Here is a 17,820-nt window from a genome sequence, read left to right as displayed (position 1 = left end):
CATACCCGCCAAACCCCCACCCCATACCCGCCAAACCCCCGCCCCATCCCCGCCAATTCCCCGCCCCATACCCGCCAACTTAGTATTGAGAAAAGCAACTATCTTTCAAGTTTCAAGTGTCAACTGAAACCCTGCAGACTTCATAGTAGACTAATGAAAAAGTAGCAGTGCATACAAATCCCATTAACTCAAATCCAACAAAAACCACTGCAAGATCAACCATTTTAAAAATAACCATTTTAAAAAAAAAACACTAACTCCAAATTGTCCAAAGTCCAAATATTAAAAATAACTACAAGTCTACAAATATTCAAATACATAACAAGAAATTCATTAGGCCTTGAATTATTCGGTGCAAAGTCCACTTGTTCCAGAATCGATATCACATGTTTCAAATCCTTCCTCTAATTCTCCCACTAATTTAGCATATTCATCATCCTTAAATTCTCCACAATCTGCAAATACAATGTGAATTAATTAAAATAAATAAATAAATAATATTATTAATTAAATAAAATTTTATTTTAGCTATTTACTTTTAGAAGCAGCCCATATCCAATTTTGAGTACACATCAAAGCTTCTACAGCTTCCGGTAAAAGCCGACTACGATAAGGATTAAGAACCCGACCACTTGTGCTAAATGCGGACTCTGATGCAACAGTAGAAACAGGAATGCTCAATATATCTCGTGCTATTTGCTGAAGAATGGGATATGTGCCTCCATTTGTCTTCCACCAGTTAAGAATATCAAAATCTTGGACTAGAGGCACATTAGCAGCATCTAAATACTTATCCAAATCTGATATATCATGACTTGAGTCCTTATCTTGTTGTAAAAATTCAGCAAATTCTTGCATAAAGGTCTCTTCATTGGATTTGCTACTACTACCCAAATCAAAATCTTGTTGGTTGCTACTACCTTGAGTTTTACCCATCTTAGACCCATATTCATCAACCAATCTTCGTAGAAGATCACTAATTCTACTAACCTCAATTTCAAAGTCATGCTCATCAAAATTTTTTGCAAAATAAAAGCGAATAAGAGCCATTTTGTATCTAGGATCTAGTATTGTTGCCACTCCCATTAAGCCATTCACACTAGCCCAATACTTGTTATATTTTTGTAACATAATGTCGGCCATTTTCCTTACATAATCATGAGGAGATAAAAGCCAACCAGAAATAGCAATTCTCAAAGCACAAATTTTAGGAAAATAAAGATTGGCCGTAGGGTAATTTGTTCCTGAAAAACTAAGGGTAGTTTTACTAAACACTTCCAAATGTTCACATATTTTCTCAACTTTTTCCCAATCTTCAGGGGTCGGTGGATTCTTATATAAATTATTACGAGCACTTAAAACAACAAACACTTCTTTATAACTAGTAGCAATAGAAAGCATTTCATAAGTAGAATTCCACCGGGTTTTGCAATCAAGTGCTAACTTTCTACTACACTCAGGAGTTATTTGCTTAGCCACTTGTTCAAACCTTTGTACTCTCTTATCAGAAGCAGTCCAAAACACAACACTATCCCTAATTCTTTGAACACCATTTGATACCACAGCACTTAAACCATCTTGAACAATCAAATTTAATATGTGAGCACAACAACGCATATGAAAAAAATCACCTCGCAATAAAAGTGAGCCATATGGAAACACTCCTTTCAAAATTTCCATCATTGCATCATTAGTTGAACAATTATCCACGGTTATAGAAGACAACCTAAGATCAAGATTCCATGATTGAATGCTTTCTTTCAAAGCATCAGCAAGAACCTCAGCAGTATGAGGGGCGGGGACATATAAAAACCTACCAAAACCAATGAAAATAACATATATTATTTGTCTATTCAATACTATTGTGGATATATGGGCTCATTATTATCATCCATCATCACAACTTATAATTCTTATGATTTTAAAATTCACACAAAAAACTATAGCAATACAAAGACAACCAAAAAAAAATAAACAAGTTATAAGTAACCAGAAAACAATACCTTATGATCCGACTTTGCAACTTCCATGTATTATCAATAAAATGTGAGGTGACCGCCATATAACCTTTTCTCTGGTTGTCAGCTGTCCACATGTCAGTAGTTAAGGCAATCTTACCCTTTGCTTTCCTCAACAAGGTTGCAACATTCTCCTTCTCAAGCTCATATCTTTTCATAATATCTTTTCTAGTTGTGTTGCGAGACGGCACTTTAAATCCAGGTTGGAGTGTCTTGCTATATTTTCTAAAACCAATATGCTCAACCATGCTAATTGGATACTCATGCAAAATAATCATCTCTGCCAAGTCTCTTCTTCCATCTTCTTGGTGGAATTCGTAAGGAGCCAATGTCATCGTGTCATTCTTATCATTCAAGTTTTTTTTTGTACCAAACATTCTTGTTTGTCGAAGATCTTGACATACTCTCTTTGGACATATTTTTATATGATCTTTCAAATGAGTAGTTCCTGCTTTTGACCCACCAGCAAGTAGCTTGGAGCAATGGTTGCACTCAGCTTTTATCACATCCCCAACTCTCTTTCTCTTAAAATCAGACCACACTGCCGAAGTATGCCTACTAGTAATTGGTAGGAGAGAAGGATCGGAATTAGTCTCTAGAGGACTTTCATCATCATCTATTGCAATTGGAGTATTACTAGCGGAAGTGGGAACACTAGCGTTATTTGACATCTCAGACAAATTCTCCCCTGTAAAAATTAAATAAAGACAATTAATGCACTAGACATATTGACTACAGTATTGAACACATTTGACATCTCAGAAACAGCAATAATAAATTAATAATAGCAAATTAGCAATGCACAGCAGCAAAGGCAGATCATGCTTCTAGCACAGCTATCGGAAGATATCATGTTGAAAGGCCTATCAATGCATAATGTCATACTGTAACTGCTATGTTAATATATTGTTGCTGCTGCATAACCAGTTAACCACCTATCACACTAAGTCACTAACCACTACATACAGGATACAACACAAATTTATAGCCACTGAGCCACATAGATACAAACACAAACGCTCACACACACCATGCATCATTCATAGGCTAATAGCCAGTCATTTTCAATTCAAATTTAGTAAAAAATCAGTATATATATTTTGAACTACAATACAATCAAAATTCATCCCCACTTAATTATATACAAAGTGTGTTAAGTTAGTGTGTACTACAGAGATTGATCTTAGTAAATGAATTAAATAAAAAAAAAAAAGTAACTAAATCTATAATGATCGAATAAGTGGTCAAATGACATAATCCGAATTTAGTTATCACACATAAGCTAAAATAATAAACATAAACTTATAAGTCTGAAATTAATGAGAAAAACTAATTACAATCTATACATATTTCGACTTTATTATATCTATTTTGTGAAATTAAATATAAAAAAACAAGTAATGAAAATTCTAGATTAAAACCCTAATAAACTAAAAAATTTGGAGGTCATCATATTCATACATTATCATACAAAAAATAACAGTAATCAACACGAAAAAATTTGATTTTTTCTTTCCTAATAGTTTCACTAGAACAATTTCTGGGAAACGGGGCAAAGGGTAACCACTCACTCACCGTCTCTTAAACGAATAATTCACCACCAACAATCAGTGTTCTAGCAAATTAATCACCTCCATATAGATCAAAGCAAACCACTAATTAAAACCCAAAAAGGGCTACAAATCCTAATTCATGCAGTCTTTAAACAGCATTAAACCATTAATCATTCTTATCTTTGTACATTATTCAGTCAAAATCATATTTTCCAGGACCAATTAATGACTCTTTTAGCTAAATTGAAAACTAATGAAAAGTACTCATTCTGAATACTTTTTCTGATCAAAATTTGACCAGCACATACGAATTGAAACAAGAAACTCAGCTTACAATCACAACAACACCACACAAATGCAACAATTAGGAGTGTTTCAAGAATGAACCAAACCAAATTACAAATTAAAGTCACACCGAACAGAAATCAACGGCAACAAATGTTCTAATTTATAGCAAAGTACTAATGTAAAATTGTTAGAATGGTAATTTAAGGAGGTGTATATGAGCAATATGGCAATTGAAAAAAAAAAGTTCAATAATTGCATTAGATTGAAAGTATCATACAAATATAACACGAAACCCTAGCTCAATCAAATGAAATATTGAAAACCGCAATCGAACAAATCATAAATAAAAGACGAATCACATACTTTCAATCGAAAACCCAATTAAGAAATTCTTAATTGAACATATTGAATTAAGAAAACTCAAAGATAATAATGCGAAAACGTTTACCTAAATTGAATGAGTTGCAGCCTTGCAAGATCGAGGTTGAAGAAGAAGGATCGAAGAGATTTGATTGCAGACGAGGACCACGAGGTTGAAGAAGAAGGATCGAAGAGAGGGGTTTGAGGCTTGAGGAAGAGATTCAGCGCTTGAGACTGTGAGAGGAGAGAGTGAGGCAGTGAGGCTAGGGTTTTTGTTTTGAGAATGAGTGAATGACTGAATGAGGGTGGGTATTGGGTAAGAGAGTGAGGCAGTGAGGCTAGTCGGGTCTTATGCGGGTATGGGGTGGGTATAAAGCGGGTATGGGTCGGGTATGGAGTGGGTCAGGCGGGGCGGGGCGGGTACGGGGTGGGTCAGGCGGGGCAGGGCGGGGCGGGTATGGGGCGGGTCTGGGCGGGGCGGGTATTACATAACAACCATCCCCGCCCCATCACCCATGGCGGGTATGGATTTTAGACCCATCCCCGCCCCGCGACCCGCCAAAGCTAGACCCATCCCCGCCCCATCGGGGCGGGGATGGGGCGGGTCTCCTACTAGACCCGCCCCAGTGACATCCCTAGCCACCGCCGCCTTCCCCCCAACTCACCACAGCCCTCCCCGAAACCACCACCCGTGTTGCACCACCACCCCCAACCCACCTGAACCCTCCCCCTCCCATTCCCGCAACCGTAACGCCCCCAAAACCACCAAACCCAAAACCCTCGTCCCCCCTAAACGGCCACGAATCCGGCCTTAAAAGACCGAAATCGGCCGGTTAAGGCCACTAATATAATCCCCAAAACCAGCCAATTTCGGCCATTTGTGGCCAGATTCGTGGCCGTTTTGGGGAACAAGGGTTTTGGGTTTGGTGGGTTTTGGGGGCGATACGGTTGCGGGAAAGGGAGGGGGAGGGTTCAGGTGGGTTGGGGGTGGTGGTGCGACACGGGTGGTGGTTACGGGGAGGGTTGTGGTGAGTTGGGGGGAAGGCGGCGGTGGCGCGGGGGTGGTGCTGTGGTGGTGGCTGGGTAGTTTTAGGTTTAAATTTTTTTTTTCTTTTTTTGGCCAATAATAACACGACACGTGGCTTATGGACCCACTTAACGGATTCCTAAACAGAATCAGTTAAGTGGTGGTAATACCAAATTTGTAGAAATTTATCTGATGTTAAAATCCAATTTTTTTTTTTTTTTTTTTTTTTTTTTTTTTTTTGTGGGGGTGTTAAAATCAATTTTTGCGTTTTTGTGAGGTGTTAAAATCTAAAATTTCCTAAAAAAAATAACCTAATAACTGATGTGGCAATGAAATTATAGTTTTAAGACAAGACTGCGCTAATCTTGCTCTAACAAAGTAACAAACCAAAACCCGACTTTTTTTCATTTAGACATTGTAACTTGTGACACAATCCAATTCAAAATTTATTCTCCATTAGATGACCAATTCAAAATTTGAGAAAAGTGCAATACGTTAATTTAGGAAACATTAATGATTAATCCTAAATTCCTAATATCATACGTACTAATGATAAACTATAGCTAATTAGCAATAGTTTTTCTTACGATGCTAGTTAATTAGTAAAACCTAATCCTAATTAGTTACTCTGTATCATCTAAAAGAATTAGTACAAACGGTTTTTTTTTTTTTTTTCGGAAAGTACAATACCTTAATTTAGGAAACAATAATCCTAATATCCTACGAATTATATACAATAGCAAATAAGCAATATTTTTCTTATGATACAAGTTAATTAGAAAAACCTTAATCCTAATTCATTACTAGTGACTTACTACGTATTCAATGCGTTAATTTAGGAAACATTAAACCTAATACCCTACGAAGTATATCCATTAGCTAATTAGCAATAGTTTTTCTTATGATGCAAGTTAATTAGTACGTAAAACCTTAATCCTAATTAGTTACTCCGGATAATCTAAATAAGATTTAGTACAACACGTTAATTTAATTAGGAAATTTTAATCCTAGTAAAACTTAATCTTCTTACAAAATTTAGCCGACTAAACCAAATAACTGACTAATCATTAATCTTATAAATTCATACACCTCCCCCTCCCTATTCCCTTCACAACACAACCAAAAAAAAAAGTACGTAGTAACAAGAAAATTATGGCTTTCATGAAACTAGTACTCTTTGTTGTTCTTGCTCTTTGTTCTTCCCTTCCTCGTCTCAATGCACTCCCTCAACAAATACCGAAAGTAGATGCCATCTATCAGTTTGGTGATTCGATTTCCGACACCGGTAACCTAGTACGTGAATCCCCCATTGGAGAACATACAACCTTTGCAAGACTTCCTTATGGACAAACTTTCTTCCATAAGCCAACCGGTCGTTGCTCTAATGGTCTTCTTATGATCGATTTTATTGGTATGTGTCACTTTGCTAGACTTCCTTAATCATCTTTATGTTAAATAGTTAATTTTATAATGTTTTATTTGTATATATATCCGTTTATTTTTCTCCATTATTTCAAAACAATTACAATATACAGAGAATTTAAAGTAGGTTTATCATTAATATACTAATGTACGTAATGTATTTTGACCTACTTAAATATTTTTTTTTTGATCCGTCACTATCTAACCCTAGTCCGGTAGTCCCTAGTAATTAAATTTGTTTATGTTGTATAAGTTAGTATGTAAATATATGTATGTAACCCTAGTAACTAATTTTGTTGTGTTGTATAACTTGCAGCCAAATACTTCAAGCTACCCTTTCTTGATGCATATCTTAATGAAGCTGGTAACTTCGCTCATGGTGTGAACTTTGCTGTGGCGGGATCGACGGCTCTTGACTCTTCAACCTTAGCTGCCAAAAACATTACATCGCCGGTCACCCAAAGTTCATTATCCGTTCAACTTGGGTGGTTTAGATCTCACCTTCAAACACTATGCCCTAACGACCTAAAAGGTAATTATACTTCCCATCTTATTCTATAATAATAGAATTATTGTACTAATATAAAATAGATTATATATATCACTGTAAAATATTATCTGACTTGTACTAATGTAAATTATCATCAAACTATTAAATAAATTTTAGTATTATATACTAATGAAAATTTTAAAATATTCATATTTATGACTACCATAATGTTTTAATGATTATGAAGTATATATATTAACGATCAAGATTAGATTATAGTTACTTATTATTCTTATTCATATATATGTATGCAGATTGTAAGGCTAAACTTGCAAATGCCTTGTTCATCATTGAAACCGGAGGTAACGACTTTAACTACGCGTTTTTTGGAAGAAAAACAATGGAAGAAGTTCAACAAATGGTGGATGAAGTAATTCAAGCCATTACTAATTCTGTGAAGGTTTGTTTTTCTAACGTACTAGTTATATTTTTAAAAATTGTTCATAAATTAATTATGGATTACTAATTACATACATATATAATAATGCAGGATGTTATTAATCTTGGTGCCACTAAAGTTGTAGTTCCTGGCAACTTCGCGATTGGTTGTATGCCTATTTATCTTAGCACTTTCAAGGCGAATGACTCAAATATGTATGATGAACTCCATTGCTTAAAGGGTTTGAATGGATTCGCAACGTTTCAAAATGATCGATTACAAGAAGCTCTTAAGGAGCTTCAAGGACAGTATCCAAACGTTGCAATTGTGTATGCTGATTATTTCAACGCATTGAAGGGACTCATTCAAAATGCTGCTTCACATGGTTAGTTTTTGTCAATTTTTAATACGAAGTATTTGATTGTATTCTTTTGTTTAGAGTAAGTACTAATACATGTACTTATCGATATATGCAGGGTTTGAAGAGAATGATGTACAAAAGACATGTTGTGGAATTGGTGACAACGAGTACAACTTTAACCTAACTCGAATGTGTGGAAACAATGGAGTTCCAGTTTGTCGCGATCCCTCTAAGCTAGTGAGTTGGGACGGAGTTCATATGACTCAACACGCCTACAGAGTCATGGCCAAAGAGCTATTCAAGGAAATTGTTCAAGGCATCTCCACTCGAGTTTAATTTCTTTCAATTAAAGTGTGTTATTTACTACTGAAATAAATGTTGAAGTTATATCTTTTATCATTTTATGTAGTTTTTGATACATTTAACTTTGATATTGAAGTATTTTTTTGATACATTTAAGCTATATCTACTTCTTTTTCGATATTAAAGAATTTTTCTTACTCAAATATCTGTTAGTAATAAACTTCCTTAAATAATAATAGGGTTTTTCTAAGCTATACCCCTAACGTATTCGAGTTTCTAAGGTGTACCCATATTTTTCTAACTTTCTAAGTTGTGCCCCTCAACTCACTACCATTAATGAATGGTACCCTCCTTGGGACTTCCACGTCACCTAAAGTTAACTATAAATTTAATAGAAAGATGATAAAAGGTAAGGAAATGGTAGGAGAAAGAAATCTTAGCCACCGCAACCCTAATTATGAAAACTGAAGCCACGAAATCACACTCTCAAATAACTTTTAAACAACTAATAAGGGTACATTTTAGTATTGATAAGGAGTTGAAGGGCACAGCTTAGAAACTTGAAAAGGCATGGGTACACCTTAGAAACAAGAATACCTTAGGGGTATAGCTTAAAAAAACCCATAATAATATTAATAGTTTAATACAGATTACAGTTAATTTCTCTCAATAGTTATTCTTTCATGTAACCATAACCGCATAATAATGAAAAAAGATTCATTCAAAAAAAAAAAAATTGAAAAAAGGGTTCTATCTCTTTGCTGTTGGAAAATTAGTAATATTAATGTTCAAATTTGTATGCCAACAAACATTATAGTTAAACTATAGTACTATACTATATATTGTAGTTTTTTTAAGAAGTACTTATACACATTACAAAACAAGTTTCTTACATTCAAATTTTTTAAATTATCACCTAAAAATGTAATCATTTTTGAAGTAACCACCCATTAAATTTTTTATTTTAAATTACCACCCCTTATATTAAATAAATGCTTAGATTACCACCCATTTTAAAAATTCGGTGGATTTTTTGTATGTGGGCCCCACATAACACTTATTTTAACCCTTTTGACTGATTTTTTCCACAATTTTTCTCTTTAAAAACACTCTCCTACCTTCAATTCACATTTTTTCTCTTTGAAATTTGGTTGAATTTAGGGATGGAAATTTAAATTAAAGTATAGAGAGCGTTTTTAAAGAGAAAAATTGGAGAAAAAATAAGTCAAAATGGTTTACATAAGTGTTAGGTAGGGCCTACAGACGGAAAATCCACCGGATTTTTGAAATGGGTGGTAATTTGAGCATTTATTTAATTTAAGGGGTGGTAATTTAAAATAAAAAATTAAACAGGTGGTTAGTTCGAAAATGGTTACATTTTTGGGTGGTAATTTAAAAATTAACCTTATTTTTTAAAAAATTAAAAAAAAATAAAAAATAAACCCTAATTTTCTCAATAAATTTATGGTATCAAAGTTAATAGTTGTAATTAGAATTGTAAAGAGTACATTTATAAATGGGATTATGGAATATGTTTTTTCACAAACTCTTAAACAAGGAGAATGGACAACAAATTTGGTAAAGTGGGTGTAAAACTACTCTAATAATGAATTAATGATCAAGAATAAGCCCTGTATTCAATAAAATTCGCCTAGCTACTACTATAATTTTTTATTGACAAGGTTCGTTATTCTCTTTACAAGAAACTTACTTCCTAAGGGTTTTTTTTTTTTTTTTTTCTGATTTTTTGAGCAAAATTGTATTTTAGGTTATGTTCTGATATATTATTGAATTAGATTATAAAAAGACATATAGCAGGAAGTATGTATGCATGTCCTTAAAAGCAGCTACAAATGTTAGTAGCATTCTAATACAAATTCACATGGAAAATGAATATAAGCTATGATGAGAATTGAGAATTAATATTCGGAAGTACTTGAACCTTTTATATTAAGGCCCCGTTTGGTTTAATGTAAAACATTTTCAATGAAAAATTAGTTTTCATGAAAAATATATTTTCAAAGAAAAACACAATTGCATACTAATTTTCCTTTGTTTGGTTGCATACAAGAAAAGTCCAAGAAAATAAAAAATAAGAGTGGAAATGTAAGGATGAATGAGAGGAGAGTAAAAAAAGGAGGTAAGGAGAAGAGAGGAAAATGTGGCTTCCCTTGTTTTGGAAAGGAAAATGTTTTCCATCATTAAGGATGAAATTTTCCATCCTTGGAAAATTGTTTTCCACCCCTTAACAAACCAAACAAAGGAAAATGGGAAAAAATGGAAAATTCATTTTCCATGAAAACGTTTTACATCAAACCAAACAGGGCCTAAGTGAAATCGACAAAGCAACAAATCCAAGTAGCATGCATCAAATACTGTTGTTTATGTACTTCATATCACCAGCACCAAACTTACATGTTTCATGATAGCATCTTGCAACAAAACAATCAAAAATTTGTGGCATAAGATGAGAATTTTGTTGTCATAATACTTATTATGAAGAAATCTATGATTGTTAACTGTTTGAGTGAATTTTTAATCGAGTTTTTTACTCCAGTCATCACAGAACACACCGATAAGTAACCAGGGAACTTGGTAATCCAGCAGTGTAGCCAACTTTCATGACTTGCCCCTTCTCATGTCCATGGTAGCGTGCAATTGCATCATTCTCCTGAATGCGCGGCAACTTAAAATAAACATGTGACCAAATTATACCACTTGTGTTATAGAATCCAAGAATTAAGAGGCATGTTTATTGTTTCACTAGTTAAGATCAAGGATAAAATCATAATGGTGCGTAAACAATGTCCTGCATATGTGAGCCTGAGAAACATAAAATTCTCACAGGAGAAAATCATAGATTGTGCTCAAAGCAAATCAAAAGTTAATAGTACGAACACAGATATATTTTTATTTTATTCATGCTAAGTAATCATAATGACGCTTATTGCAATACGAACACAGATGGAATGGGACAATTTTCAGGAAAAACAAAAACCAACCAGTCATTCATCCCCTCTCCCAGTCTCCGTTAAAGGATCTTTCAAATATTAGTTCAAATCTATTGATCTGCTTCTATAGGCAATGATGACTGCATTATGACTATAAATGTACTTTGTATAACAAATGTGAAGTTAATAATTAGTATAGGGAAATCATCGCACCAAAAACCAGCATTAGTAACGAAAATGTACAGCCAAAGAATACACACATGGATTAGTTCAGTAAATGCCCAAACAGCCTAAGTTTATACCTCCTAGCTTAATTGGGTGTATAGACATGGAATTGCAAGTTCAAGTGCACCAGGATGGAAGTGCAATGCATCTTTCAAGGGGGGAAATAACTAATTACCTGGTGTTCCTTCACCTGATACTTCTGTAGCAGACATGTCTTCTCCTGAGTAGTCAGCTTTTCATGCTTTGGTGTTAAGACATGCTTTGTGATGTTGACCAACAAGTCACTGATCTACAAGAAAAAAAGATAAGAGGTTTAAACTTTAATATAAGTTGAATTGAAGATAATAACCAAAGAACAACAGTAGCGCAATGTCACATCTTGACACAAGCACCTCAATTAGGCCATTCAATGAACTACTGCAAGAATTTACTAATTTAGGGCCTGTTCCGATTTACTGAACTGAACTTAACTGAATTGTTTATGAGAGAAGGAAATTAGGAACTGAATTGAACTGAAATTAAGCTGAAGAGAACAGGTCTTTAGTGATTCATTTATGTCTTGATGAATAATATATTGAAGCTGTCACCAAGCATACATCAAACCATCCACTGCAAAATTGACCGAGTATATTTATAGACTAACCCTGTTAAAGAAAACCTAAATGCAATACTAAATAAAAACACAGGTGGATATCTAAAAGGAAAATGCATGCCACTTAGAGCAGGGATCAGCCTATATTTGATTAAGGTTCTTCCAAACTCCGAATCTAAGCAGCTTATACATAATTGAATAACGAGATAAGCACAGAAGATAAGCCATCATGATATGAATCAAACAGAAAATCCGAATCAAAGCAGCTTATCAGTTGCTTTTGAAGAAACAGTGTAGTACAAAATTTCTTCAACCAAGTGTTAACCTAGTCACAGCACAGATATAATACCCAAAGAAGATAAGGTGGATTTTCCTGAAAGATTAGAGCATTTAACAGCCACAGATATACTGAACACGTAGGAGAGATTAGGGGGGAAAATGTCTTTAAACAGGCTAAAACTATATTGCATAAGAAGCTTGAAACAAAGGCTTGAATTGCCTATAGACATGACCTGAAATATCTCTGTTTTGACAGGGTATTCATCCACAACTTTTCGAGCATGGTGATTCATTTTGCTTTGCAGGACTAAAATAATCCGGTGCAAGATCTCTTTGTGAATGACTTGGCTGAAAATTGTAAAGATGTTGCCTTTTTTAATTTCCTCAGTTCCACCAAAAGTGACCAAAATCTGCAGGACAGGAACGTAGTGGTATTAGACATTATGAGACTAAAAAAATAACAGCTCAAAAAAATTTAACAATTTATTGCCATCCCGAGTGCCTGAACTTAAAACTTTATGTCAACCATATCGACTTGGCTTAAGAGTTCCTAACAGTAGATAGGCTAACCTCTCTTCTACCAAAAGCATCTTAAGAATGCTCAAGAATAGTTTCACATGGATTCTATAAAGCTAGATGACAGAACAAAAAGCTTACTCAGTTCCAGGCATCCTCATTATTTCAGGAATCAGGATCCATTACAAAGGGAATGAACAAGCGAATAACATAAAAGCAGGTCTCTTTATTCATTAGGGGGCTGACAATATAAAGTTAAACTGTTGAACATTGCCGACCATATGACTGACCAAAAAAATCGCTTAAGAAAGCACTACCAGTCTATATAATGTACAGCAAAAGTTGACAACAAATGGTTCTGATTGCTAACTACGTCATAACTGAGCTAAGTCATCAATAATACAATAAGTACAAAGTCTTTATTGGTATACCAAACAAATTTAGTTTTAGCACAGTATACCAACTTTTGTGCTACCCTAATGATTCGGAGGAAAATGGGATGGACAGCATAAGCCCTTTCCAATAGCAGGGTGAAAATTACACAAGGATATAGCACAGACTAGCAAAGGTGGTTTCTTAATATCTTCATCAGATACAACCACTCTCCAGTGCCCCCTAGTCTATAAACCCCAAAACCAATACTAAATGTTAATGTCCATTTTTTAACCTCGTTTTTTTTTTGCCATCAATACATGGAAAATTTACCAGAAGTCACCCGAAATCAACATTCTGGGATCTAGTCCCTGTACATGGAAAATTATATCAACAAAATAGGATCAATAGTATGAGAAACACGTTTAAGGGCCTTTAGGTCTCAAACTCTCATTACAACACAGAATGGCTGCACAAGGTGGGTATTAAGCCGAGGACAGCTTACTCTTTTGCACACTATCACCTAATGTCAAAATTCAAAAACACTCTTGTTGTCTAATTTAGGGATTTTGCAAGCAGGAACTCATTGATTGTTACATGCTTGAAAATGTATATTTGCTACAAATGCATAACATAAATAACATAAAACCATAGAGTATGTAGTAAACAAATCAGCCAAGACATGTCAACAAAAAACATGATCTCAAAGGATAAATTTAAGGGGGCGTTTGGTTGGAGGAAATGAAGTAATGGAAAGGGAATTAAAACCACTCTATCCCCTAATGATTGTTTGGTTGAGCTATTTAAAATCTTTTATTTTTTTCTCCATGCTCCCATAACTCAATTTTCGCTAGTTTAGTACAACTTATTTAAGCAAATATTTGCTAATTTCAAAATTAACCACATCAAATCTTTTCATTTGCGTTTATTTTATCGCTAATCATCTCTGACTCGGTAAAAAAAAATTAGTTAAGGAAACTTCATAATTGGAAATTACGTGTTAACACCAATTTACAACATCTCATTTGACACATTCTTTTCTTATGGATTAAGGCGCAATTAGAATCAAAGTTTAGTCAAATCAAGAAATCAAAATGGACCTGATAAAATTAGATCAGATGAATCGAACATAGCCTTTGTCATGCACTACACCCCATTGGAGCTTAGACAAATCTTGACCACCCCATCTTAGAAACCTCGCCGCCCTCACAACCACTGACACCACCACACCCCATTCAAAACAATCAACCATAACATACTCAAAAATCAAATACAAACTAGAATGACACCTTACATGATGTCGTAACAATCTACGCATTTTACTCGTGCATTATCATACCAAATTATAAATGATAAATAAAATATGATAATCCTACTTCAAAACACAGCCAACATCATCTCACTCAAAACCAAAATTCAGCAAGTTAGGGTTCCAAACGTAGCATACTCAATATTCAGAAAACAAAACCATATTTTTATTCAACCATAAATAAAAACCAAAAATCGAAAAACTGGTAAACGAGGAACTAATACTAGCAATTTTGCATAATACTTTTACAGAATAATTTAAAAATAATAAGCACCCACAATCCCATACAATGTGGTACCCCAAAAATCACATTTTTTGTATACTTTACTAATCCCAATACACTAAATCAAAATCTACAAATACCAACAAAATTTCAGACCCATAAAAATGGTGGGATTTTTACAAAAACAGAGTATAACAATGAAAATTCTGATTAAGGTACCTTAGAAGACGAGTCAACTCGGAGAGGAACACAAATGCGAAGGGAAAGGGGGTCAGGTTTTTGGCCAAACTCGGCACGAAACTCGGGGAGAGAGCGAGTTAACTCGGAGTTAGGAACAGCATAACCCCTGTCATTGAGGAGTTCGAAGAGGGTTTTACGTGCCAGATAATACCTGTGACTTTCAACGCTTCCATTGTCTACAAAATGGGTTAAGCAGTTACTGAATTCGCCATTGTTATCAGCCATTTTGGTGCTTTTTTCTGTGTAAAATGTTGCTGTTTTTGGTGTGGGATGAAAAATGGGGGAAAAGAGGAGGTTTTTTAAGGTATGGAAGATGAAAGGACGTACGCTAGTAGTGTAGTTGTAGGACAGTAGGAGCTGTATTTAGCACGCTAATGTTGTGAGGTGGGCCTAGGTACCTCCTTTCATTATATTAGGAGTAGATGACAACTAGCTTGGTTAGTCGAAATGTTTTTTTTTTTACCGTTTTTATAAGTAAATATTCTCTCCGTCTTCGATTGATAGTCACTTATGTCATCTTTGGACATCCATAATGTTAATCACATTTGCTTTTTTCAGGTACCATTAATATTTTTTTTTTAACCAAAATTATCTAACATTTGCAAAAATATTTGTGCAAATTTAACTTTTCAATGTAAATTTTACTTTCCCATGTGTTTTAATTACTTTCTCTCTCTACTTTTTTGCATACCCAATGTAAGTTTACTTTTTCAATGTACTTTCTTTAATTCTCCTAAATTCCCGTGATTTTTCTTCAAAAGTGACTATCAATCGGGGACGGAGGGAGTACTTTTTTCGTATTTTATTACTTGCTTTACTTTTTGGAAAATTTATCAAGAATGTTACTCTGCATGATCTTTGTCCGGTCTTTCAAAATTATAACGACCTTTTGATTATCTTGGATTAAAATGAGCTTTAACATACATCTTTCATGAATGGGGTGAAACCGGTTGTGACCTGCTTAATGGGTTAAGAATGATACGTATCAATCAATACTATATACTAAAAGACACACCAAAAAAACTACTTATTAAATAAACAAATCATTTATAAAAAATAAATTATTTTTGTATACATATTCCATATTAATGTAGTATCTATTATAATTAATATAAAAAAAAGATTTCACAAATCTTTTTAAAAAAGTTTTGGCAACTACAAACCTAAAAATATATTCTTAAATAATTAATAACCTGTTTTTCAACAAGAAAAAGATTACTTGGATTTTTTTGCCTACTTTTGTTTTATTGTCTACTAAGTTAGAACTCGTGCGATGCACGGTTTATATAAAATATATTTTTGATTTATATATTTTTAAAAATAAATTGCTATTATACATGAATATAAATAAGAATTACGTATATTTTGTAATTTTAATTTTTTTTATTTTCATCAAAATTATAATACAGTATCTGTTCAACGTTGTCTAATTCATAGTTCAATGTAGGAGGTCATTTATAAGTGTGCAATTTAAAATTGTTTCAATTTCTTACGATAAATTGATATGTTTTAGTTGTAATATAAAAGCTTTCAATATTTAAATTTCAAAAATGTTAAATAAGATAGCTTTACAAAAAAAAAATGACATCATCATTGCTTTTAAGAGGGAAATTTTTTTATTGAGAAAGCAACACGTGGGCAATGGTGACGTCGGCAACTTCTGTTTTTGTAATAGTTAATAGATATATTAGAACCTCATGCGAATATAAATCAACGTATCACATACTTTTATTATTTCTCAACTAATATATGATTATAATATTTATCATTCAATAATATATAACTGCGTATAATTATAGATCACCGTGCATGGCACGGGATCTAACCTAGTCACTTTGTAAAGGATCTATTGTTGTTTTTTTTCCAATTTTCTTATTTTTAAAAATTAATTTTTAATAAAAAAATAATTTTAATTACAACCCCCATCCCCGTGAAGTGAACCCCCATCGTAGCCTCCACTACCAGTGAACCCCTTAACCTTATCTCCCACCCTCACCCATGGCCTCCACTAGCCATGAAAACCCCACCCTTGCCAAACACCATGGATTGTCGCCCCACACGAACCAACCCCAACTTACACCTCACAAATTGGCCTAAGAATTGCCATTACCGTCACTAGAACTAGGTTGTGTGGTTGCTGGAAAGGAATGAGCTAGGAAAGGGAGGGTGGAGGCGACTGACAAGAGAGGGGAAATGGGTGGGGTGCAGGGGCGAAGGGACGAGGGGGCTGGTGGAGGCCCGGCCTCCCCGGCCCAAATCTGCAACTTATAGTTTTTATAGACTGGCCCCCATAAAAATATTATAGATAACATTAAAATAGAATAAAATATGTATTTCAATTTTTGTCACATTGGTCAAAACTTGAAGCTCTTACTCAAGAGACCTGGGATCAAGTCCGTCCTTAACATGTATTCTTTTTTTTTTCTTTCTTTTTTTGACAAATCCTTAACATGTATTTTTACAATTTACAACCACATGATTATTAATGTGGGTCGTTCTTGGCCTGGTGGTATGGCCCAAATAAACCTGCAAACAACTTTTTTTTTTTTTTTTAATAAAAGTGGGAGTTCAAGTTCAACAAAGTATGAAGTTCTTTCCTTCAAAACAAAAAAAAAAGTACGGAGTTCTTCTTCCAGGCTATTTTTTTAAAAATTGTAATTTCATCAAATTGATAGATTCTTTGATGTGATTTATATTATTATTATTATGATTTGTAGTTTTACTTGTCTATTTTATTTAATAATCTTCTATAGCTAGAAAAATTTGGATCCGAAAAGTAATTTGAATGATGATAATGAGCAAAACACAAATTTTGATGGGGCAAAAAAATCTACTACTTCAATTTGTAAAGT

General features: G+C 34.0%; 2 protein-coding genes across 2 annotated transcripts; one reads left to right on the top strand and one right to left on the bottom strand.

The window, feature by feature from the left end:
* Positions 1 to 6,361: 6,361 nt before the first annotated feature.
* LOC110716322 (acetylajmalan esterase-like) lies at positions 6,362 to 8,308 on the top strand. The gene is made up of 5 exons (XM_021894940.1): positions 6,362 to 6,657; positions 6,985 to 7,200; positions 7,473 to 7,618; positions 7,709 to 7,982; positions 8,074 to 8,308. The coding sequence occupies exons 1-5, from the start codon at positions 6,399 to 6,401 to the stop codon at positions 8,292 to 8,294; spliced, it is 1,116 nt and encodes a 371-aa protein (XP_021750632.1). The 5' UTR covers positions 6,362 to 6,398; the 3' UTR covers positions 8,295 to 8,308.
* A 2,025-nt stretch (positions 8,309 to 10,333) lies between these two features.
* Positions 10,334 to 15,578, bottom strand: LOC110716083 (DNA-directed RNA polymerase V subunit 5C-like). Its single transcript, XM_021894719.1, has 4 exons — positions 14,948 to 15,578; positions 12,542 to 12,718; positions 11,613 to 11,726; positions 10,334 to 10,947 (listed from the first exon to the last, which is right to left on the bottom strand). The coding sequence occupies exons 1-4, from the start codon at positions 15,191 to 15,193 to the stop codon at positions 10,822 to 10,824; spliced, it is 663 nt and encodes a 220-aa protein (XP_021750411.1). The 5' UTR covers positions 15,194 to 15,578; the 3' UTR covers positions 10,334 to 10,821.
* Between the last annotated feature and the right edge of the window lie 2,242 nt (positions 15,579 to 17,820).

The sequence above is a fragment of the Chenopodium quinoa genome, unplaced genomic scaffold (assembly GCF_001683475.1).
Source record: "Chenopodium quinoa cultivar QQ74 unplaced genomic scaffold, ASM168347v1, whole genome shotgun sequence".
NCBI lineage: Eukaryota > Viridiplantae > Streptophyta > Magnoliopsida > Caryophyllales > Amaranthaceae > Chenopodium > Chenopodium quinoa.
The sequence above is the reverse complement of the archived record's forward strand: the minus strand, read 5'-3'. Positions and strand labels throughout refer to the sequence as shown.

Bases quoted from the DNA above. Each gene is read 5' to 3' on its own strand.
- LOC110716322 (XM_021894940.1), top strand. From the start codon at position 6,399: ATGGCTTTCATGAAACTAGTACTCTTTGTTGTTCTTGCTCTTTGTTCT. The intron at 6,658-6,984 runs GTATGTGTCACT...TATAACTTGCAG, and splicing joins TCTTATGATCGATTTTATTG to CCAAATACTTCAAGCTACCC. The intron at 7,201-7,472 runs GTAATTATACTT...ATATGTATGCAG, and splicing joins ATGCCCTAACGACCTAAAAG to ATTGTAAGGCTAAACTTGCA.
- LOC110716083 (XM_021894719.1), bottom strand. From the start codon at position 15,193: ATGGCTGATAACAATGGCGAATTCAGTAACTGCTTAACCCATTTTGTA. The intron at 12,719-14,947 runs GTACCTTAATCA...CCTGTCCTGCAG, and splicing joins GAGTTGACTCGTCTTCTAAG to ATTTTGGTCACTTTTGGTGG. The intron at 11,727-12,541 runs GTCATGTCTATA...TTTTTCTTGTAG, and splicing joins TCAAAACAGAGATATTTCAG to ATCAGTGACTTGTTGGTCAA.